The sequence below is a fragment of the Argopecten irradians genome, chromosome 9, assembly GCF_041381155.1.
Source record: "Argopecten irradians isolate NY chromosome 9, Ai_NY, whole genome shotgun sequence".
Lineage (NCBI taxonomy): Eukaryota > Metazoa > Mollusca > Bivalvia > Pectinida > Pectinidae > Argopecten > Argopecten irradians.
Genome location: NC_091142.1, coordinates 12725063 through 12750465, shown reverse-complemented (window position 1 = coordinate 12750465; position 25403 = coordinate 12725063). Strand labels below are relative to the sequence as shown.

At 34.3% G+C, this 25403-nt stretch overlaps 1 protein-coding gene and 1 pseudogene across 2 annotated transcripts; one reads left to right on the top strand and one right to left on the bottom strand.

Moving 5' to 3' along the window:
- The first annotated feature begins 5448 nt into the window (after positions 1 to 5448).
- Positions 5449 to 7098, top strand: LOC138331503 (uncharacterized; annotated as a pseudogene).
- Positions 7099 to 9817: 2719 nt separating this feature from the next.
- Positions 9818 to 25396, bottom strand: LOC138331499 (uncharacterized). Of its 2 annotated transcripts, none has more exons than XM_069279176.1 (4): positions 25276 to 25396; positions 20406 to 20921; positions 16116 to 16346; positions 9818 to 13489 (listed from the first exon to the last, which is right to left on the bottom strand). In XM_069279176.1, exons 2-4 carry the CDS (start codon positions 20770 to 20772, stop codon positions 11391 to 11393), a joined length of 2697 nt encoding a protein of 898 aa, XP_069135277.1. In that variant the 5' UTR covers positions 20773 to 20921; positions 25276 to 25396; the 3' UTR covers positions 9818 to 11390. The 2 variants fall into 2 exon arrangements, with proteins under 2 accessions (XP_069135277.1, XP_069135278.1); XM_069279177.1 differs by lacking the exon at positions 25276 to 25396 and adding an exon at positions 22656 to 22790.
- Between the last annotated feature and the right edge of the window lie 7 nt (positions 25397 to 25403).

Genomic DNA, 25403 nt, shown 5'->3' with positions numbered 1-25403 from the left:
GATGCTTCACCGCCGACAGAGCATAAATCATATTCATCATTTGAACAATAATTGGTGTTTAATCATGTATATATATGTCTAATTAACACAAAAAATAATACAAAATAATTTATTTTGCCTTTGGTGCATGAGCAATCAGTACTTCATTCCATATAGGACATAGTGCCACGGAATTTTTTTCGGGATGCAATTAATTATTTCTTATATTTTCAACTTGAAATAAAATTAGAAGCTCAAACTTTTCAATGGCGGTAATGGTGTAAATTAAGTAACTTTTGTAACCGAAGAAAAATACTAAATCGTCTGCTCCTGTTTTTAATAGTGAAAAAATACCATTTGTCAGCGGTGGAGCATCTTTAATAGTATTTCTAGCTTACTTATCAAAAAGGTACAATGATAAAAAATATGGATTGAAAAGGATGAAATTGGATTCACTCCGTGGATATTGTAACGAAAACGCTTGGCTCAAATTTCTCTAAATCTAACATCCCGCAGAAGGAAACTACAGATTTCGTGGAATTGATAAGGATCTATATGCATATTAATATGAAAAACAAGCTTTGGTATTTCTGATGAAATATTTTTTTCATATAATTTTTCCGATTTTATTAGAAAATCAAGCGGGATTACTGTAACAGTATTCTGTATTGCTATAAGACTTCTGCAGGGTGACATTCTTTGCCATCTTTCATTTCTTGTGATCATGTATAGTTTATATTTTGTATTGCAAAGAAGTGTATCTCTAAAGTATTTATTAGAAGAAAAGCATCGTAACTGAAGTGTTAATTTGTCGAATTTTGACATGTAGATTTTTGATCAGTAATCTATCAAAAGCTAAAAGATTTAGACAATTAACCTGTAAGACAAGCATATATGAGGTATGAGGATTTTTAAAAATGGTTATAAATACAGATTAACATATTGAAAACAACTTCGGTTTCTAATGTTTTATGTATATTCGATGCAAAACATATTTTGAAGTCCATAAATACTGTAAATATATATACAAATAAATAAATGAGTACACATAGTTTGTTTAATTGTAGAAAAGCGAACATCATAAATTTTGACCCGACACTTCTTTCTCACATTCTTTAATTAAATTGAAAATAAATTGAGACATGTTTAATTAAATTGAAAAAAAAAAAAGAATACAATGCAGATCTTGGCAGAATTACGAATAATCGATACTGTCCTGAAGAGTGTATGATGATACGTATATCTGGCAAGAGAACTCCTCCCCACCCCACCTACACCCCCCGCTTAGTTGCGACAGCTAGGTAACCTTTGAAACACCACACCTGTCAAATCACCGAATGTGTCAGCTGAATTAACATCCGGAGAAATGTGTACACATCACCAGATACCAATTACGAGCACACAAATACCCGTTGACCCCAAACTTATGTATGACCTTTTCCTATTTAAAGACTACTTTTACTTTTTTTGTTTATATAAATTATATGGATACCTACTCATTGTAATGAACCTTTTAAAGCTTAGATATTGGTCTGTTATTAGACACAATGCTGGGGTCATAGCTTTAAAACAATAGGCATAACATGAGCAATTTTCCATGCGTCAGGATATACACCAGACGAAAGGGAATAATTAAATATAATAGACAGAGGCAATTTATTGATTGATTGTATATGTTGCGTACTTCCGTCGTTAAATAGGCTGTTGTCCCACCTGAAATATTGTCATTTTTTATATATGTTTTAGCATCAACTATATTGAACATTCCTTCCATTTCTTCTTGACTTGGGTAAGTATAGCAGTATTTTGGAATAAATCTATTTCTTAAAAACATCACTGATTCGTGTTTGCATTTAAAAAGATAATGAAATTCGTCGCCAATATCCGAATTACATAAATCACACTTTCTTTCATTACGCAGAATACCAAGTCATCTTCCTGATTCTATCAGAAGGTTAATATTAGCGGTTCTAAATTTACACATAATTTTTCTATCATTTTTATTAAATTCTAATAAATACTTTTCTATGCAAACTGAAACCAGCTCTGGATAAATTATCTTTAACATATGACAACCATTTAAAAGACATAGATCCAGTTTCATGTAAAGTATACATTAATCTATAATGTTACTTGGTAATTTATTTGATGTTATAAGGTTATGCCAAAAAGTAATCATTCTACATTTTTTTTTTCAATATCAATCGGGTATCTTCCCAGCTCGCCATATACCATAATTTTTTTTCTACAACATTTGTATTTTCAAATCCCTATACTTCTGATGAGTATAATATATTTTAAGTTGAAGATCAACAGGCAGAGATATATTCGTAAGTTTGTTATAATTAGCAAACACTGATTTATTCAGCAGTCCTTTTTCCTTGCTTTAAAAAAGCTACCATTGAAATTTTAAAAAAATATGCCTAGCCTAGATATGTATATCCTTCTAATAGATCTAATTCTGTATTGCATAACGTAAACTGGTGCTGATTTAGCTTTTGGAAATATTACAACTTTTGTCTTTTTAACAATAAGTTCTAATTTCGTTTTATCAACCGCAGTCAGGTATGATTGACAGGTACACGACCCTAGGCCCCTCCCCTTCAAACCTATCATTGGCTAGCGGACACTAATTACAGGTGTCAGTCATTATAAATCAAGTGATTGACAAGGCGGAGCTTCTCATTGGTTACTTGATCTTTGGCAAGGTTTCAAGTTTTTTATTTACCAATGCAATACAGCACATAGGTTTAACATATACATAAATACATAGTACAATGATCATTGTTATATTATCAAGATGGCGGAGGATAATTCCGGTATACTTATATGCAAAGTAAATTAAACAAATTGACAAATATATGGGTATGATATATACAACTGCAGATTAATGAGAATTTTCCTTTTTTTTTCTGTTGCCCGGATCGAATATTTCCCCAGACATGAACTTACCTATTTCTAAAATAAATTGCACATGTATGTGAAATGTGTAAAATGAGGCTTTAATTCGAAAAGATATGACTTGAATATGTTCAATACTGAAGATAGAGACATTTTTATTTTCACCTGTCGAATATTGAAGAAAAAAGGAGAAGTGCAGAGCCTAGTAACATTCTTACTTAAAAGAATGGCTAAAAGTTCTACATTAGTTTTGCAAATACGCCATTACCCTTACTGCAAACACAACGTTTCTTCAATTTTGGGTTATATATGTTGGTTCAGTCGGTATAGGGTGTTAATGTTGGTTCAGTCGGTATAGGGGGTTTACTTGACATTTAAAAATTGCAATAAAATTACAGCATTCAGGCAAAATATCATTCAAAATACAGAAAAAAAATCGACAAAAAGAGTGTTAATTACATTAGTTTATATGTAGTATTGGGCATTTAGTCGTTGTGTATTGGGTAATTTTCGGGTGAGATATGTGGCTTTAAAACACACATTTTTACACAAAACTCATTTTATGAGACAGACTATATTTTAATTTAACATACATAAACAGATTATGTCATAAAAGAATGTTTAATTAGTGATTTACATATAGTATTGGGTATTTAGTCTCGTTTTGTTAGCTAGTATTTGGGTAATTTCTGGCCGATATTTTGCCTCAAAACTCACATTTTCACACAAAACTCATTTTATAAAACAAACTTTATTTAAATTCAACATAGATAAATAGAATATGTCATAAAAGAATGGTTAGTAAGTTATTTACATGTAGTATTGGGTATTTCGACGTTTCGTTTAGCTAGTATTGGGTAATTTCCGGCCGATATTTGCCTCAAAACTCACATTTTTACACAAAACTCATTTTATAAGACAAATTTTTATTTTAATTTAATATAAATAAATAGATTATGTCATAAAAGAATGTTAATTAGTGATTTACATGTAGTATATTGGTAGATATTTGGGTATTTAGTCGTTTCGTTGGCCAGTAATTGGCCGATATTTGACTTTAAAACACACATTTTTACACAAAACTCATTTTTATAAGACAAACTATTATTTAAATTTAACAAAGACAAAATTAATATGTCCATAAAAGAATGGGGCGTGCGGGGGAAGTGCGAGGGTTATATAGGTTTGTTGCGGTGGTTAGTAAGTAATTACATGTAGTATTGTGGTATCATTTGGGGTATTTCGTCGTTACGTTAGCTAGAATTTGGAGGGAGATTTTCCGTCCTTGATATATTATATATATGGGGGGGGGGGAGGGTTGGGGTGGTGTGGTGTGTTGGAAGGCAGGTGTGTGGGCATCTTAAAGGATACTTTTGGGGGTAAAATTACTTCTTTAAATTTGAAAAAGTAAAAAAATGATTGTTATTGGAAGTTAATTATTGTTGGTGGATATTATACATGGTAGGGTTGGTGTGATTGGTCAGGTGAGTGGTGGGGGGGTATATATCGTTATGGGTATTTAGTCGTTTCGTTGGCCAGTATTGGCCGATATTTGGCTTTAAAACACACATTTTTACACAAAACTCATTTTTACAAGCAAAATATAGTTTAATTGAATAGTATTGATTATATGAAGTCCCAAAACAGTAGTTTATTAGCTATTTACAGGTAGTATTGGGTAGTATTGGGTGGTATTGGGTAGTATTGGGTAGTATTGGGTATTTAGCCGCGCCGAGATTGGGTCTGTGGTCACGTGATTAAGTAAGATAAAGGAAGGTTATTTTGTTAATACCCCCTTATGGGATACGTTCTCTGGGAAGAGTTTATTTACATAGAAATAAGCAGCACGCGAACTGAGAACTATTCCGCAAACGTCCTTAGTCAATTGGTGACTGTGATTTATATATGTAACAAACTGTGATTTAGGTACCCATAGCAACCTGTATACTTTTCCATATGTGTGAATTCCTTGGACACGTCACATAGAAACAGTGTGGCATGTCTGTCTTTATCGTGGACTGTTGTAGATTATTGTTTGTGGTTGTCGCCAAATACCCATTGAACCATGATGTCACTTATATAGAAGTAAACATAGTTAATATGTAATCGGTATATCGGTAAGTACGGTAATGTATTCTATGTTGTCAGTTGTTGAATACAATGGAAGATACAGCATGAATTTCAACAAAATTGACTGCTGGCATTATAGACGAATTGTAGAACTATAAAATATATGTATGATGTAATTATAAGCTCTTTGCCATAGAAATACATGTACCTACCCACAAAGTAGTCGAGAAGTTCAAAACTATACAAGAACTACTGATGAATACTTTAACGTTTCTATAATGTATATATCTTATATTTCTATTTTATATATTGTATTCTACTATTTTATTTCATGTTTCTATTTCATGTTTGTATACTATATCTTTCACGTATTAGTCTTGAACAAAAATGTCATTTTATGTTATTTTATATTATTTCATATTATGTTAAAATGATATTTCATTTGTTCAATGCATTGCAGATACATGCAGCTGGTTGGATGTTAGAAAGACAAAGGACCATCAGAACTTCACCATGCGGCAGCGGCACAGTACAGTCCTGTTTATCTCTGTATCCTTCAATATATGGCTTACTGTGTTATATATACTTCGGAACTCGGACAACCATTAATAAAGACGATGGATTACGAATGGTGGCATCTTCACTAGGAATTAAAAACACACAGCCGGAACTTTCACCCCAGAAGTTTTTAAATGGTCTTCGCTCTGTAACTTCCTCACCAACACAAGCAACACATGAAGCGATTATATATCAAAAAACACCGTTGTCGACATTACCTTTAGACAAATTTCACTTGGAAATGAATTCGGCGTCAGCGAAGTCACATCATCAGAAACAATTTGTTTACAACTGGAACGGTCAAGCATGGAAGAAGAATAATACTTGTGTGTTCAAATCTCCCAACGTTCCGGCAAGGAACGTTACGAACACTCTCCGGGGAAACCACTATTTTTGTACATGAGCCCGGTGTGGATAAATATATTTCTCACAATATTTTGGTGTCGGGATCTTGGGAACGAGAGGTAGCGGTTGCCGTAGTGTCTTTTCTCAAAAAGGACAAAGATTTACAATTTGTTGATATTGGAGCAAATATAGGAGTGATTGCATTAGAAGCTGCCAAACTAGGACGGCGTGTGATAGCTGTGGAACCCTTAGTAGATAACATTCAAAGGCTGTGTTCTTCTTTCCGTGTCGGTCATTTCTCCAAAGATTATGCAATCGTGTTCAACGCCATATCCGACAAACATGAGCAGGTCGCTCTTGGACGCGATCTAGACAATGTCGGTGGCACGTTTGTTTTAAACAATAACCCAAACAAAAGAAATGGATCAGACGTGAACTTGGTTGGTCAGTACAGCGAACTAGTCCATACGATACTATTAAACGACTTATTATCTTTGCTGTCTTCTGACCCGCTGACCAAAGTGGTTATAAAACTAGACGTGGAAGGATACGAGGATCACGTGCTTAATGGCGCCGACGAGTTCTTCCGTCAGGTTGATGTGCAGACGGTTGTCATGGAATGGACGTACAGTAAAAATCCGGGTACTGCCGAGAGTATTCAATCGTTTATGAGCAAACATAGTATGTACCCTTATGACTTTAACCACTTGCCTTTAGAGCTGACGCCACGGGCAAAATGGCCGCCAAATGTAGCATGGATTAAGCAATCTCGTAATCCTTAACGATAAATTATATTTAGGTTATAAAGACAATAAAAAAGGAATAGTCTACTATTATTTTCAAAACTTTAATATTTAAAATTGCATTTCATACCATTTAGTATCATTTTTGTATAAGAAAAATTGTGTATGTATTTCCAGTTAAGTTATGTGTCACATGATGTCGATGGCTCCGAGAGCAATGTTTTGACCAAGGTCATTCCGAGCTAGATGCATAAAATAGTTGGTATGAAAAAGAATGTGTTGTTGGTTCTAGCAATCTCATAAGAATACTGATCTTCAATATACACTGGAGGAAAGCTTGATTTTAGCCGTTAAAAGTTTATGTTCAGAGGATCTTTGCATTGCAAGTCAATGTTTTACTACCAAACGATTCTGGTTCATGATTCTGCCATCGCATTTATTGTCTACGCGACAAGAAAATGAGAAAACGTCAATAACATGGCGACTGATGAACAGTGTGAGAGAGGCGGTTTTTGATCTCCGCTTCATCATTTTTTAAAGAAAATTCCATAACTTATTATTTTTCATAGAAAATCTATACGTAAAACATCCTAAGTTAATTTAAAGAACTTTATTTAACCTATGTCATGCCTTTCCTATGGAGAATTTTGAAATTTTAAAAATTCCTTTAGTTACGATTTACAACTGTCCAATGAAGACCATGCTAAGTGACACAGACAAATTCCTCCAATTTCTTGCACAGTGATTCACTCAGTCAGATATTTGTCTTAAAGCTGCAAATGCAACTTTAAAAGTATGTATTGGAGATTTAAAGGGGCAATTCACTCACGCTAGAAGCAAAATATGCATAAATGTATGTTCTACATTTCTTATGAAACATTTAACATAAGAATATTGACAAATTCCACGTTGTTTAGTATTTTAATTGATACCGTTGTAATTACAAATCGTTGATCAATACGATTAAGCAGGTACAATACATATGTATGTACGCTGTACCAATATCCGAGCCAAAGTCACGCACGTTAAACAAATGAACTACACAACCACTGTGGAGGTGATATAATGATTTTTTAGGCAAGACAATTCACCTAAAAAGGTAAAAACATTTCTGTCAGAGCGATTTGAGCTGTTCTAGACAAAAGTAGCATTACTCTACGAGCAAGGGACTGGGTTCGGCATACAAGATATTCGACCACAATTTGTAATGGCGGGACAGCGAGTGAGTTTGAACATTTCACACGCATTTCACCACCATGGGATTTTCTGACATATCACAGTAAAAACCGACTGATCGAATTCCCATTAGAACTGGGGGTTTTCCGATATATATACTAATTTTAATGTTCTCGTAGAATGAATTGTCCCTTTAAAGCAATATAATAAAAACGGATTTTTTCAACATTCTTTTTTGAGACAACCCCTTTCGTTTCTAAGGAAATGCGGTTGTCATGCATTTTGTTTTAACTCTGCTTGGATACGAGACGCCTGGCCTGCCGATCCCTATATAAAGCGGGTGAACCACGAACACGTGCAATCTGTCGAACGTTCGCTGTTCAAGGTGTAATAACTAACACCTGACCGGCTCTATACATGTATATACTGCATAAATCAAAGACGTATTTAAGACGTAACCTGAGGCCGTGCCATTAGAATAAAATGGTTATTACGTTCAAGGTTTTCTAAAATAAAGTTTCAAAGGACAATATATAAATCTGTACAGTTGAATAAAAAGTAATAAATGAATATATACCATTTTTACACGTGTGATATAAATTTTGATAATTACGTAAACAGGTGGTCACGTGCACATGGTTGTCGAGTACATCGGGTACGATAGTATAGGTGGATATATGTGGACGGATTATTATTTGGATTTCTATTCACTTGTGTGGAAATTTTATTTCGTGAAACATCTAAATGACAGCTTAGAGAAGTTAACATGTTTTCTTGCTAAAACAAGCACTACATAGCTTTACAGGTAGGGCCTCAGTTTACGTATTAGTAGGTGATACACAGTGGACAACTGCCAGGTGTATATGTACATGTATAGACTGAACGCACGTGTGTCGATTCACGCGATTAATATAGGGGTCGGTGAGCGCGTCGGAATACCGGTAGAAAAAATGGCTGACGTTAACAGGGGGATGTCTCAAAAACGATTCTTGAAATACAAGTGTACTTGTTTTTTTAAATCTTAATTGAATATTTTTAACTTGCTTAATCAACCTAAGTGTGACCTACACTACACACTGGTAGCATTTAAACTATCGAAACATTTCATAAACAATGAGCCCCATAGCACACATCAACAAAGAAGCCACAAACACCTGTATTATTTTGTTGTTATGTTTATTATGGTCACTGTAAATGTGTGCTGTGGGGCTCATTTCTCGTAACATTTTTACAAGCAAGTTATGTACACGTAACTTCTAAAAAGAAATTTATTCATGTGTCATTGTTCTAATAAATATTTGACCATAACCATAATTTGTGTAGAATTTTGACAGTTTGGATACATCGTTGTCGTCCGTATTACAGTGTGTTACCCCATTAAACATTGCAGAAAGTTTTATCTTTGCAAATACATATGATCATGAATGTACATAGCATATACATAAACAGGTATGATAGTAAACTTCCATCATACTATGTATTTACAGGGGGCATCTGCAAACCATTTGAAAGATATTTTATACAAGGGACAACTTCAACGCAATTGATTTTATATTCGTTGTATAATATATGCGTATATCAAAATAAAGAAAGTTAAAACTAAAACATTTGAAAGATATTTTATACAGAGGGCATCTACAAATCATTTGAAAGATATATTTTTAACTTGCATTTTCAGCGTTTCTTTTTAGGTTTTATTATTGTACGTATACATGATTATCATTAATGGAAACTCGCCAATGTTAGACAACAGATGTTTCCATAACAACATGTAGACATAGTTACTGTAAACGTGCTCATTTAAGCGGTAGTTTTTTTTTATCACTTTTCGCACTTTCTTTGAAGTGCTAATCCATTTAAAGCGTTAAATTTTGTAACCGAGTATTTCCGGTAGTAAACCATCAAATAGTGCTAATTTATATCTGCGTTTATAAATCATAATTTACATTTTTTCGCATTTGCGCTAATATTTCACTGTGCTAAGATAAGAATGTTTACAGATACTGTTATTGGACGCTTCACAAAATAAACAAAACACATCGATATAGCTTGATAATTTGTTTACTTCTTTTGTCTTTTTGGAACCAACTCGACATCTACTAATTAATGTCACAACAGCACAAACGTCTGCATTTTACCTGATGCTCAAGAACCAAAAAAAGTTTTTTTTTTAAATGAAATCATTACATGATTTAAAGTAAACTCATACTGCTAATGCCTATTAGCAATTTTCTGTTGATAGCAACAAAACAAATTACCTGTGTATCCATTTCAAATTAAATTGAACGTGTTATTAATATCTTAAAGGCCCATTACCTTTCCGGAGCAAAATATAAAGGTTTCTTAAAAAACATTAATAACATCAGAAAATGCATACCGATGACCTAAAATAAGGCTACGACACCAAACATATACAAGATTTCCTGCGTAATATATGAAATCAGTGGAGAGTCAATTCCCTTTTTTGCCGTCTGGCGCAGTGATAGTCAACTACCGCGCGGTATTTAGGACGACGGCGGGAAACATAATACGACCCGCGTTATGAAAATAACCATTGTATTTATTTTAATCAAATCGTTCAGAAGGTGATGATAAATGTAGTATTAACGGTAAGTTAATAATTTTTAAGACACTACACATTTATCGATCTTGTTTTACATTCCCATTTTAAAAATTAAAAGCCGTTTCGGAAAGGTAGTGGGCCTTTAAACGATATTAATTAATTGTAAATCTAGGTCACCTTAAATGTATTGTAAAAACCATTCATGTATATCATAGCTGTTGGCTTTGAATGAAGTAAATAAACTTTCTTTGCTGGCTTCTATGTTTAGTGATTACCATTATCATACAAGTATGCGAAGATTAATTTAGCAGATTAAAAAAATCAAAGGATATTGTTAATCTCGACATAAGTAATGCCTACATCAATAAGCGCAGATGGACATTCGCAACTTTACTTGGATAGCAAAATTCACCAAAGTAATCGCACGCAAAAAAGAAGATTTTGCCCGCAGACTTTCGTGCAGGAGTTGTGTTAGTTTGCCCAGCTCTGATGATTCTTTAACTTTTTTATGTTATGTTTTTATGTTTTATATTATAATAATTTAGTTGAAATCGCTTTTAGTGTTGGCTATTGATTTGCCCTCGAATGGTAGTTCTTGGTTCTTTCTCCTGAAAGACATCTTACTATTGAAATAGTTTCATCATATTGTGATTTAAAGATGCTCCACCGCTGACAAATGGTATTTTTTCACTATCAAAAGCAGGAGCAGACGATTCAGTAATTTTTTTTTTCAGATACAAAAGTTACTTAATTTACATCATTACCACCATTGGAAAGTTTGAGCTTCTAAGTTTACTTCAAGTTTAAATTACAAAAAATAATTAATTGCATCCCGAAAAAATTCCGTGGCACTATCTATATCCTATATGGAATGAAGTACTGATTGCGCATGCACCAAAGGCAAAATGAATTATTTTATAAAAAAAATTGTGTTAATTTGACATATATATACACGATTAAAAACCAATTATTGTTCAAGTAATTAAGTAATTTATGCTCTTTCGGAGGTGGAGCATCTTTTAGTGTCTCCAACAATTTTATTGATTGTGTTTTGTTCACTGTATTTTCCTATAAGAACTGGTTTTTTGTCTGTATTTCTTTAACCTCCTCCTCCTCTCAAACTCTGTTTTGCGATAGGATTCAGTAAACTTTAATGGAAAAACTTTCGTCGACGTTTTTGAGGGCATTGGTTTTTGGAGCACAGGTGTTTCCGTTTTTCGGTGATGAGATAACATCGATTCAATCACACTGTTAATTACCCTGTGAGGCATTAAATTATTACATTGTTTGTTACCTGACTGTGACTTTCGTTTTAACAGTTGTTCAGATTTGGTTAGCGGTTTTGTGGCACTTGTTTTATGACCTACGCTGTTGACTATTGACCATTTCGAATACATGCAAGAATCCGTACCGTTAGGTTCCGCAGGTGGAGATTCACATAAATCTATTGTTTCATAAGAATTTGATTCAACTGGAGTTGTCCTATCCCCTTTGTTAATTTTCTGATTCGATTCAATACGAGATTTCAATGACTGTGCTGTAGTTTGTTTGGAGAGCGGTCTTACGGTTTCTACTATTACGTGTTGTGGTATTGGGGTCATAGAACATTGTATCCCCTTTCCTCTTGTTTCGTAGTTCTCATCCGTTGAGTACATGCAAATTAGCGGCAGAGTCATAACACATTGCACTTGGGCGTCTTTTGTCGTCAACTTTGGCTTCTTGCAATTAACAGTAGTATGTGTCGGGGGAAACGTCATTGTATATTGTGTTTGGGCGTCTTTTGTTGATGACTTATGATCCTGATTTGAGTAATACGCCATTGTACACTGTGTTTGAGCAATTTTTGTAGTAGACTTTAATCCCTCTTTAACGGAATGTCTGTGAGGCACCATAATGGCACATTGTGTTTGCGCATCTTTTGTTATTGCTGTTGTTTTTCTCTTTCGTTTTACACCAGGAAAAGATGGTATTGTTAAACACTGCATTTGAGAATCTTTTCGTGCTTGATGGTTTTTCTCCTGTTTCACATTAGATTGTATAAGTGCTGTCGTCATAATAGCGCACTGCGTATGTACGTGTTTTGTGGTCGATTGTTCTTTTTTCTGTTTTACTAAAGTCGACTGATCTGGTATCAATAAACATTGTGTTTGTGCATTAATTGTTCTTCCATGGAAGAGATGGGATGGCTTTGAATGTTCTAGTGTTGGTAGAAGGAAAACCATCTTCTTTCTGTTTGACTGTGGATTTGTGGGAATGTTCCTGGTAACACTCGACACTGTTGGACGTAAACTTGCTTGTGATAAATGAAATTTTGTCTGTGATGGGTTAGAAGTCCTTTCAACATCTACTGGCATGCTTCTTGTCATAGAAGCTGATGATTTGAAACTTGATGCCTGGAGATCATTTGATGATTTTGAGGATAGCGAGAAATTCAAATCTGAGGCAAGTTTTGTGTTAAATGTCTGTGCACTACTTTCACAAACTTCATCGTGTACATATCCCTCTTTACAAGATTCCAGTGGGAAACTATAGCTATGGTCTGTATTTGGATACAGAAAATTAGAAGGTTCCTCACTGATGACCATACCACATCTTTCTGGCCTATCACTGCTTGATTCCTGTATATCAAGATCGTCCACATCACTTTTCGGTTCTTCTTTGATGGATATTTCAGTTGTACTGAATGTTGTATTGCTATCTCTTGTCTCCTTTTCAACGTTCCTACTTGGCAGACCTACATCAATATCTTCAGAATCAGATTTCGGTTCTTCTTTTATGGCTATATCGGTTGAACTGATAGTGCTATAGTTATCCTGTTTTACTCTACTGCTGTCTTGTAGTGACTGATCACCTATATTCAAAACTTCACATGCTAGTCTATAGGAATTACCTTCACCAGTCTTTGTTTCTCCACTTTTAACTCTCTGGGTAACAACTGGAGATTTGTTAAATATCGACGGCCTCGATTTCGTAGAATTGATCACATGTGTCCCTGGTTTTGTGGATTCGTTACGGCGCTTGGCCCTCATATCTGCCAGTGATTGGCTGCAATTATCCTTTGGACCATCCTTGACACTGGTTACGCTTACCGGACACAGTCTTGGTGCAGGTCCCTGTCCTGGTGAATCATCAACAGTCCGTTCAGGTACGTCACCTACAAACAAAAGGGTGAAAATGATTAACAAAATTTGAATACCATATAACTAAGATAGCTAAAATTTGATCCACAAAATATTGAGAAATGGTTGAATGATATATACCCTTAAATCCATATCGCGAAAATTTAAAATCACTAACATATGATTTTCTCATTTTTAGATCAAATCGCGCAAAAATATCTTGTGTAATCACCTTATTTTTTTTTAGCAAAAAGTGTCTTTCAATATGTGACTTTTTTAAAGAAATAACAAACACAGCACTAATAAATATATATACGTTATATATATATATAAAGTGTCTTACTCAAGAACATACCTGTACAGCATAGTCTATACTGCATTGCTATTTTTTTGCGGGTGTAAAATTTTGCATTTTACTGTTATGAACTTTAATTGTCGATAATTCTTCTTGCACAAATTAAAGAGTTCCGGAATTTTGTATAAAAGACTATATGCACTATTGGGCCTTTTTGGCACTGAAATTCACTGAATTTTAGTTATACATACATTGATAAAATAATTTTATAATGAAATAACAAAATCTCAAGGGTTGTGAAATATACTCCTTTGCACATTCTGGACATTATGTTTGGCAATATGGTGTCACAAATATTGCCAAATTCCAATTTCCAGCCATATTTTGTTAATTTGCCCATCTTTTTCAGCACAAATGCTGCATGGAAAATTTCAGCGCATGCATGTGTGTAATGGTGATCAACAGATTCTAAGACCAGGGGGATCTTGGCGCCCACCAAAGATTGATATATGTCTGACAAATGAAAGAGGGATCTTTTCTCTGCTTTTCAAACTTTAAGTTCTTTCTCTGCTTTACAAACTTAAATTTCTTTTTTCTGCTTTTCAAACTTGACACTATCAAAATCAAAGATGATGGTCGGCCATCTCGTTGATCAATCGTTCCCAAAATACAATAGGCATAACTAGGGCCCTTAAAGAACCTTCATGAAAAACGGTTGCCTTGACCAATCAGTCCAAAAATGCAATATGCACAACAAGAGTCCTAGGGGAACCTACATATGAAATTTGAGACAGATCCCTTCAGTTCATTCTAAGAAATAGCAGTAACAAACTTTAACTATCATAATCCAAGATAGCCGCCGGTCAGGCCATTTTGTTGGCCGATCAGTCCCAAAATGCAATATGCACAACTAGGGTCCTAGGGGAACCTACATATGAAATTTGAGACAGATCCCTTCTGTACTTTCTGAGAAATAGCGGTAACAAACTTTAACCATCAAAATCCAAGATGGCCCTCGGTTGGGCCATCTTGTTGGCCGACAGTCCCAAAATGCAATATGCACAACTAGAGTCCTAGGGGAACCTAGATATTAAATTTGAGACAGATCTCTTCAGTACTTTCTGAGAAATAGCGGTCACATACTTTAACTATCAAAATCCAAGATGGCGGCTGGTCGGCCATCTTGTTCACTGAGCAGTCCCAAAATGCAATATGCACAACTAGGGTCCTAGGGGAACCTACATATGAAATTTGAGAAAGATCCCTTCTGTACTTTCTGAGAAATAGCGGTAACAAACTTTAACTATCAAAATCCAAGATGGCCACCGGTTGGGCCATCTTGTTGGCCGACAGTCTCAAAATGCAGTATGCACAACTAGGGTCCTAGGGGAACCTAGAAATGAAATTTGAGATAGATCCCTTCAGTACTTTCTGAGAAATAGCGATTACAAACTTGAACTATCAAAATCCAAGATGGCGGCTAGTCGGCCATCTTGTTCACTGAGTAGTCCCAAAATGCAATATGCGCAACTAGGGTCCTAGGGGAACCTACATATGAAAATTGAGAAAGATCCCTTCAGTACCTTCTGAGAAATAGCGGTAACAAACTTTAATTATCAAAATCCAAGATGGCCGCCGGTAGGCGATCTTGTAGGCCGATTGATCCCAAAATGCAATATGCACAACTAGGGTATGTAGTGCACCCTTGAACAAAGTTTATATTTCTCCGAAAGAAGTATATTTTGTGCTCACATATTATCAGTTAACCAGATTATCCAATTTTGCATAATTTGAATGGTTGCCATAGCAATGCAACTGGTCTGCTGCAGCAAAAAAATTAAAAAACTATTTCATTGCACCCGGAAGTTTGACTGCTAAATACTGGATCCATAATAATAATTGGCCAAAAAGGGCCCAGACCACACAATGTCTTTTGGATATTATGTAAAGCCTAATACCATGTTTGCTTTAATAAGCGCCCATGGCCAGGGCCCTTAAATAATTGTAACAAAGGGGGCGCTCATTAATGAACCAAAATGTAAGTTGTGGACGAAAAAAGGCAGCAATATTTCAAATCATTTTGTACTTGTGTTACATTATAACATCTGTTACAGTAAACATGCATATACCTTTTATTCTTTGGGAGACATTATAATTATTATATATATAGTAATTCACATGTAAAATACTCGCAAGTTCATGTAATATGGGATACAATATTAATGCTGATGTTAGAGGCAACACATGTTGTAAAAAACTATTAAATCCATTGAAAGGGGGTGTTTATATATACAACATCAACTCTCCTCCAGAAAAGGGAAGGGGCGCTATAATTACGGCGAATATGGTAAGTGTGGATACATTACCTTTTTTGCTATTCCTCGCTAGCAAATTCATCTCCTCTTCCATAGCTTTAGATTTACTCCCTTCGACTTTATGACGATAATGGAAGTTGTTATCTTTTCCGATAGTAATAAAAGAGATTCTTCCATTGTATCCTTGTTTAATAGTCATATCGCTTTTTTTCGCTCCAGCTTTCTCGTTTACACACATCTCTTTCTTGGATTTCTGATTCTCTGCTAACAGTTCCAATTCTTCTGAAATTTAAGATGAAATATTGTGATCATGTGTTGTTAAATGGGCAACACATCAATATGCATATACCAGGGTTAATTTGTGTATCCTGCAATCAACGTGACATTTTATGATTTTTCCAAATTATTTGAAATTGATGTTTTTTTGACAAGAAATTATATATATATAATCCAAACAACAAGTAAACATCTTGTTGGTCAGAAAAGTATAAATTTCTACATAAATACCAAATTATTTCATAACAAATTCTGCATTTTTGGTAATCTCGTTGACAAGTACCTGTCTCGCCAATCTCACTGTTTACCCACGCTGAGCCCGAGCTACAAGGGTTACACAAATTAGCCCCTTGAAAAGTGATATAGGGCGATTTATGAAGTCACATTGTTTTCATGAAAATGACATATATATATATATATTAGGCCACACCAAATAAATCAGTTGTTCTTTGGTAACTGAGGGGAAAAATTGGGAGCGAGTGTGTGATTTTTTTTTTTTTTTTTTTTTATAAAATATCCATTTTCAGATTTTCGGAGGCGAAGGGATCAAATTTTCATGAGAGCACCAAAATTTCGGCATTTTTTTTCAAATTTGTTTTTCTTACATTTCAAAATATTTACATTGAATTAATTATGATTACGTTAATTTTGCATCCTTTCATTGACAAAAATAACTAAACAGCAATATTATTTAAAATTAATAAAAAACAAGAGTCCCATGGGCCTTAACGGTCACCTGACTATTGGCATAATACAACATAGTTGTTTAAAGATTTTAGCCTTTATAGCTATTTGGCCCCTGTGAATGAAGATCAAGGTCATTTTTTTAAATAAAAATATGGGAGTCCTTCATCCCAGCATGTAACAGGCCAAATATCAGATCTCTAGACCTCTTAGTTATTGACAAAAAGTTATTTCAAGTTTTAGCCTATATGACCCCTGTGACCTGAAATGAAGGTCAAGGTCATTCAATTGAATAAACTTGATAGCCCGTCATCCCAGCATATCACGGGCCCAATATCAGGTCTCTAGGCTTCCTAGTTATTCACAAGAAGTTGTTTAAAGGATTTTAGCCTATTTGACCCCTGTGACTTTAAATGAAAGTCAAGGTCATTCATTTGAACAAACTTGGCACATGGCGGATGGCGCATGACGACGGACGGTGCATGATGACAATAGGTCAACCTGACCCTTCGGGTCAGATGACCTAAAAACCAAAGATCAATGATTTAAATGAACCACTGTTCACCAAGTATTAATCAAAATGGTCAAAAAAACAGTTTAGCTATAGATCAAATCTTTGATTCACCAATTGGAAATTTACTTGGTCTTAAATTATGACGATCCATGATTCACAGGAAAGATCAAATTTCATTGATGATTATGATGAAGATGCCTGTATTTCAATCCTATTATACCCTTATTCTTTATAATAAATCTGTTGTTGAAAAAACTAGGCCTATATTGAATTAATATTCAACAGTGTCACATTTTTCACAATTTTGTATAATGAAGCAATACACTAGTTTAATTTTCATTTCAACACAAATACTAATTCCAGGAAATATTAGACCTGTTACAGTAAACTGAAACTAATCTGAGAGAGAGAAAAAAAATAATAAAAAAAAAAGAAATTAAATATTTGATTGATTTAAACTTATTTTTTATCAACATTTAGTCTAAAATCTACACCAAAATTCTGGAAAAATACCCCCCTTCCCTTATAAAAAAAAAGATTATTAGTGAAATCCTAAAATTGTATTACAATCTTAATCCACTATAACAATTACCCAAAATGGCGGTCATTACGATTGCAAAATTTGTGACGTCCATTGATAGTTAGGCCTATTAAACATTAAAAACGTGGGTAAATCATCATTTACATACAGCTGTCAGCAGTGTTTGTTTTTGAAGTAATGCTCATTATCTATAATTCACAAAATTCCCTGAAAGACCAGATGATTGTTTAATAAGCAGCCGATTGCGATGGACCTCAGACTTAGCTGTAATACACGTGCACATACAGTTACATTTTGTATGTTACACACGTGAATGTATAGCCTCATGACAGACTGATAATTTGGACTGCTGATATTGGTCAGAGGGTGTTCACACCTCTATGTTTACTTCATTATCAACCTATGGCCAGTGCCCCACTGCCTGGTACATTGTATGTAGATATGGCTATATATAGAATTGGCGGATTTAACTGTATGGAAACGTCTAAAAATTTTGTATTTGCCAATTTCTTTAAGGTGCGCTGCAATTTTTTTTTCACTTTTCAATATTGACATTTTAGGAGCGGGTTTCCTGATGAACAACTGATTGATTTGGTGTGGCCTTAAATACATATTACATTCATATACACATGAAGATAAACATAACACAAAGAATTGTTATGCCAAAAATCGTTTTGATAAATGCTATTTTGGAAGAGAAAAACGAAAATAACCACAGAACAGCTCAAGTTTTAAAGCTCGGGCTCAGGTCAGGCTACAAGTTTTGGCCACCACCTTTATTTAGAGTCTAGATCTGGTTAAGCCAGAGATTCCCAAGAAAAGGGAAATAACTCTAATTGACAATTCTTCCAGATGGTCATTGGCGAGGGGGGCCATTTGAGTGAAGTTTGAGACTTTGGGCCAAAATTTAGCGATCATTTGTCGGGTTATGGAGCTCGAGGTTAGTTTTTGAGAGGGGGCAATTCAATTAATGTTGAATAACGTCAGTGCCTAAGAAATTTGGTTATATAAGATGAGTGCATGGTTGCTTATTAGAGTGATCGTATAGGACTAATGTATACACACTACAGTATATATTGGACCATTTGGCCCCTTGAAGTCAGTCAGTGATTTTATAAATTTGACATTTCAATCTATGAAGAGTATATATATTTGGTTCCATCAAATCTGTGAATTCAGTAAAGACTTTTTTTTAATTTTTGTAATTTTGACCCAGCAGTTTGGCCATGCCCCTCGAGCTCTGGTCCCTAGGGCTCAGTGGGGACCAATATGGTTATGTTAAAATGCTTTATCTCAGGCTAATAGTTTTAACCAAGTTTTGACTCATTTCCTATGAAAATTGAGCAAAAAATGTTCATACATGTGTTTTTTCCTATATAAATTACATGTATACTGTAGTAGATTTGACCCCCTCCCCAAGGGAAAATCTGAGATCCCAGGGCCATAAAGTTCACAATTTTTGTAAAGAGCCTATTAAGATTTTTCAATCTGTGAAGAGTCTGGTTCCTTCAAATCTATAAATTCGGAAAAAGATTTTTGAAATTTTAGCCATTTTGGCACCTTTTGGCCCCGCCCCTCTGACCACTGTGAGTCCATCAGGACCAATATTAATATATACGGGCAATATATGGATATGATGTTAAAATGCTTTGTCAGGCTAATAATTCTAACCATGTGTAACTCATTTCCTATGAAAATTGAGCAAATAATTAACATAAATGTGTGTTTCCAATATAAACTATATATAGTGTCCCCAGGAGGAAATGTGAGACCCCATGGTTATATAATTCACAATTTTTGTAAAGGACCTTACGATCTAGCTTTCTATCTATGAAGAGTACCCTGGTATTTGATTCTATCACAGTATACATGTATCTGTGAGTGGAGAAGAAGATTTTCAAAATTTTAGTCAATTTTACCCCTTTTAGCCCTCCCACAGCCCCCCTAGGGGCTGGGGACCATATAATTCACAATTTGATTGGCCTTATGCCTTGAAAGGTTTGCGCAAAATTTCATTGACATTGCTTTAATAATTTTGGAGAAAAATCCTTAATCATTCCAATATAGAGAATGTCATAACAAAATTTTGTAAAAACCCTAAAATGTCCTCTAAAGATTTTAAAATTAATCTGAAACACTGTTTTTGCAAAAAATTTGTCATAACAAAATTTTGTAAAAACCCTAAAATGTCCTCTAAAGATTTTAAAATTAATCTGAAACACTGTTTTTGCAAAAAATTATCATACTGTCAAACAGTTTGAAAGCTGTAAAATTGTCCACACACATAAATATCCACATGTACAGTAAATACTGAATTCTAACTTACTCTGCACTTCTTCATCTGATGCTTCTTTTCTGCTACTCTCCGAAAGTGATTCCCCGTCACGTCCAGCCCAGTCTTCATCATCAGCAACACCATCCTTGTCTGAAATATCTTCATCTTTCACATCTGAAATTTGTTTGTCTTGCTCATTTGTATTTTCCTCGTGAAACTCCTCCAGATCTACCGTCATGTCTACGACCGGAACATCCGAAAGACCTGCATCCTCTTTAGAGATAAACATTTCCTCTTGGTCCGTTATTTCTACCTCGTTATTGCCCTTGGATATTAAGAAAGTCTGAAATACTTCCTTATCATCCGGTTCTTCATCACACTCCATTTCTAAACTTTCTGTGCCCAATGGATCCATCATGTTCAGTAAGTAATGTAAACACCTCAACCACAAGGAAGGAGTTAAAAGATTTTTGGTTTTATTTTTCCAATAAAATCTAACTTTGACGTCACATATTCATCATTCAAGTGCTGCCTTGATTACTAAAATCAAGTTTGTTTAAAAGTTGTCTGAAAATAAAGAAAAACAAAACATCAAGTGCATTGTTCTGTAAAAAATGTGAAAAAATACAGAAATGTAACTTAATAAAATAAGTTAATACAATTGTGTACTTCCGATTTTCATTTCTATTTCCATTACATGTGTAATTACCACTGACTCTAGATCTAGTTCTAATCATAATAGTGTTGCTAACATAAATTCTATCAAAAAATATTTTTCACAGACATTTTGAAAAATATCCGCCTCGGGGATAAATATAACAACAGTACATGGGAGATAATCCATTTTGTCATATCAATTCATCAACAGTCAAAAATTTCAAAATATATTGCTCTTAATTTTCGTTATTTTTAGGAATTTGTGCAAAGGTGTTGCAAAGTTGGTTGATTCGATTCTCTCATCCCAAAAATGAAATTGGTATATATGTAAATTGCATGTTTTATGGAAAAATTGTTTTTAAAATAAATGAGATGATCAAAGGAAGACCAAAGTCGGTAAAGATGTGTTAATATATCCAGAATAATTTCTTATGAAATAGAAAAATAAAGTTTCCTGTCAAATCCCTGTGCAAGTGAAGAAATTAATTTGTATTGTAGGAATCCTAAAACATCCTCCCGGCTGGCTATGTCCGTGTTAACATCTCCATGCAGCCTTGCTTTCAAAAAGTTAGGCAACTTTATTTTTAGAACTGTGCTAAATTTACATGGGCTTTTCCATAATTTCAATGTTTAAAAACTAGACAACGCAAGCAGAACTTGACTGTCATTTCTATATGTAAGGACTTTTGGAAGGCCAATGAACGCAGTTAGACTGGTTTTCTTTGTACGACTATTCACTTTAACAAAACAAACAAAAAATGTTTATACAGTCTTATTCCCATCCTTAATACTCTATGGGTTACAATCACTGATGTTATACATTATATCCACCCGATAGTCACATAGTCAAAATTAGCTGAGTCATATATATGTTGCCTCCAGTTTTACTATATATGAGCAGAAACATATACCGCCATATATACATAGTGATTGGAAACTCCTTCTTCGTCTTTGTGAAAATAACTAATATTACCTGGTTGTTCGAAAATAGGACATTCAAAACCGTGAGTGCATTTTGTTTTATTTGTACATAAGTTAAAATATTATTTTCTTTCTTTCCAAAATTGTACTCAAACCATCTGAAAATCATTGTTGAAATTTTGTAACAAATTAACGTTGTTCTGAATTTAATTATTTATGAGTATATCTTAAAGCCCCAAGGCACATACAGAGGTACATCTGCCAATCGTTAAATTAGCAAAGTTGAAAATCTCTCAAAAGCATGTATATGTACCTTACTGCTTTATAATAAGATAGGCCATGGGTGGATATTACGTCAGTGATGGTACCTATGGAGTAACGAGGATGATTTTTTTTTTTATGAAAATAAAAAACAAAAAATATCCTCATTTTTTTTTTTTTTTTTGAAATGACATATGTCTACATGTACAGTATCTCCCCTACTTCAGAAAAAAACACCCTTTCCTAAATGTAAAAATTACCTATTTTAAATATTAAATTGTCCAAGATGAAATATTTATAACAGTAATAATTGTATATGTTTCATATCTTTATGCACACACACACATATATATATATATTATCATAAATACACTGTACAGTGAATAACACAGGGCCTAAACATTTGCACACTAAAAAAAACAAAAAAAAAACAGAAAAATTAGTTTCACTGTTCTAACTTACCACATATGTTTTTGTACGTTGTATTTCTGTAACGTTACAGAAATATGCATCAATAATTAAATACAAGTAGGAAATATACTCTGTAATTAATGTAATTTTGTAGCTCATGTGATCAGTTAGCAATTTACACAGGTTGGGCACAACCCTGCATATGGGTAACAGTTACCCATTTGAGTAACAGTTACCTGTTTGCAGTAATCAATAAGTTACCCAATTGAGTAATAATGTGAAAAGAAAACGCATAATGTTGTTTAAAAAATTATCATCAAAAAAGGGCGTCATAATTTTTAGAATGCCTTACAACTGATCAAAGACTCTATGTTTCTGTGGGTGAAATATCAAATTTTGTTGTCTAACTTTGTTGTAAGATGACAATTTTGGTACCGGTGCACTTCATTGACTTCAGTGTATAGCTATCAGGGAAATTCAGTGCAAATGTCATGGTTGAATGAGTTTTACCTGTGTTCTATTTTTAGCACCATAGTAAGCAATGGAGGTGGTTTATTTTGTGACTTTTACCAAAATCGAGACAATGAAGTTTGTCCCATTTTGATTAATAAGAGCGCAGCTCTCTGCGTGGCCAAAGGCCGCGTAGAGCGAAGCTCTACTAACCATAACATGTGTGTAAGCATAAAGATCCAATACATTCCAGTACCCCTTGGACTTTAAAATCGTGTCACGCAGGAAAAGTCTCGCACCTCCATGCAGGCAGCCATGTTTTAATTCTCGTTATCAGCACAACGAGATTTGAATTTTTTTCTAAAGGCAAAATGGATCACCAGGATACACTGTGAAATTACTGTAAATAGTTTTAGATAACTACACAAAGATACGAACGATACAATACATGTACTAGTCAAATGATATACTGTCTGTGTGTTGTCAAGCGCATCGTCAGCCGTGACGTAAGGAAGCTTGGTGCCAAAGATGACGGCACATATTCCCGCCCTTTTTTATACATGTTGCCAAGTTTTCCGCCTTACAGAGAAACAAGATGGAATATAGAAAGGAAATTGAACTATTCCAGTTGTATGTGTCTTTCAGGCCTGTATATGACGACTGTCAATATATTGCTATACACAAAACATCAATCTATAGTATTGAAGAATAGCATTTAATAAAAATCAATGATCGCACTACAAGTTTAAACAGTTTTAATCTCGTTCTGAGGTTACAATTCTAACTATATTTACATTTTACATGTAGCTGCGCTCTTATGAGGCTTTGCCTTAAATTCATATTAATGTACTATGTTATGTTAGTAATGGTGCCATGTCAAAATTATTACGCCCTTTTTTGATAAAAAAGTTTAAAACAACTTCATGCATTTTTCTTACACAATATTCCTCATTTGGTTAACTTATTGGTTACTCGAACAGGTAAATGTTACTCAAATGGGTAACTGTTACCCATATGCAGGGTTGTGCCCAACCTGTTTAAGGTTCATGTAATGGCTTTAACCAGTGATATTTTGCAAGCCTAAAACGCATTACTGTGCTGCAATTGAACAGAACTAATTTCATTAATTGTTGGTATATACCCTGGCTAACTGTCAGTCTTACTGTTGATAAGTAATTTGTGAAGCTGCTTGTAAATTTCAGTAAAATAAGAGAAAAATGTATATTTCTGGAGAAGACATAGAACTCATGTGAATTGCATAGATGGCACCAAATAAACATGCTATCGTGTTCAGTAGTGACTATGCCAGGTACTCCAACAGTTTGTTTGGCAAAATCGGACCAGCGAATAGCGCAGGAGCCTATTGTTGTAAATACAAATGGCTGCTTTAAATGGCGGATCACAAATATAGCATATAAGAAGACATTTTAATTGATACAAGTGCTCTTACATACATTTTAAGGTACTCTGAACATGACAAGAAGAATATTTACGAAAAAAATAGTTAAAATGTGGACTTTGAGGCTCTTTCCGGAAATTTGCATTTTTCGCCCCAAACAGATTGTTTGAACTATTTTTTTCGTGAAGAGTCTTCTTGTTATGTTCAGAGTACCTTATGGTGTCTATAAAAAACATTTGTATCAATTGAAATGGCTTCTTATATGCGATATTTTCGATCCGCCATTTATAGCAGCCATTTGCATTTACTACACTAGGCTCCTGCGCTATTTGCTGGTCCGATTTTGCCAAACAAACTGTTGGAGTACCTGGCATATTCACAACTGAACACGATGGCATGATTATTTGGTTCCATCAATGCAATTCACAGGAGTTCTATGTCTTCTCCAGAAATATACATTTTTCTCATATTTTACTGTATTTTACACACAGCTTCACAAATTACTTATCAACAGTAAGACTGACAGTTAGCCAGGGTATATACCAACAATTAATGAAATTAGTTCTGTTCAATTGCAGCACAGTAATGAGTTTTAGGCTTGCAAAATATCACTGTTTAAAGCCATTACATGAACCTTAAAGGTTTCCCAGGCTTTCGTTAATCATGCTAAACAACGTTAGCACACTGTAATTTAGTACATGTAAATTGCTAACTGATCAATATGTACTTCATGACTGATTGTTTTGTCTTGATCACAGAATACATGTAGATGTCCATTTCTCAAGTTAAACGATTATCAGCTCATTTTGAAATCATACTTACACATTTCAATATTGTTTTGGCTATTTCCGGATATATGCAATCGTAACTAACATTAAAACCGGAGACTACTAAATATATCCGGAAAATCCGGAATTATTTGTTCCGGCTTCCGAGAAGACTTTAACTGC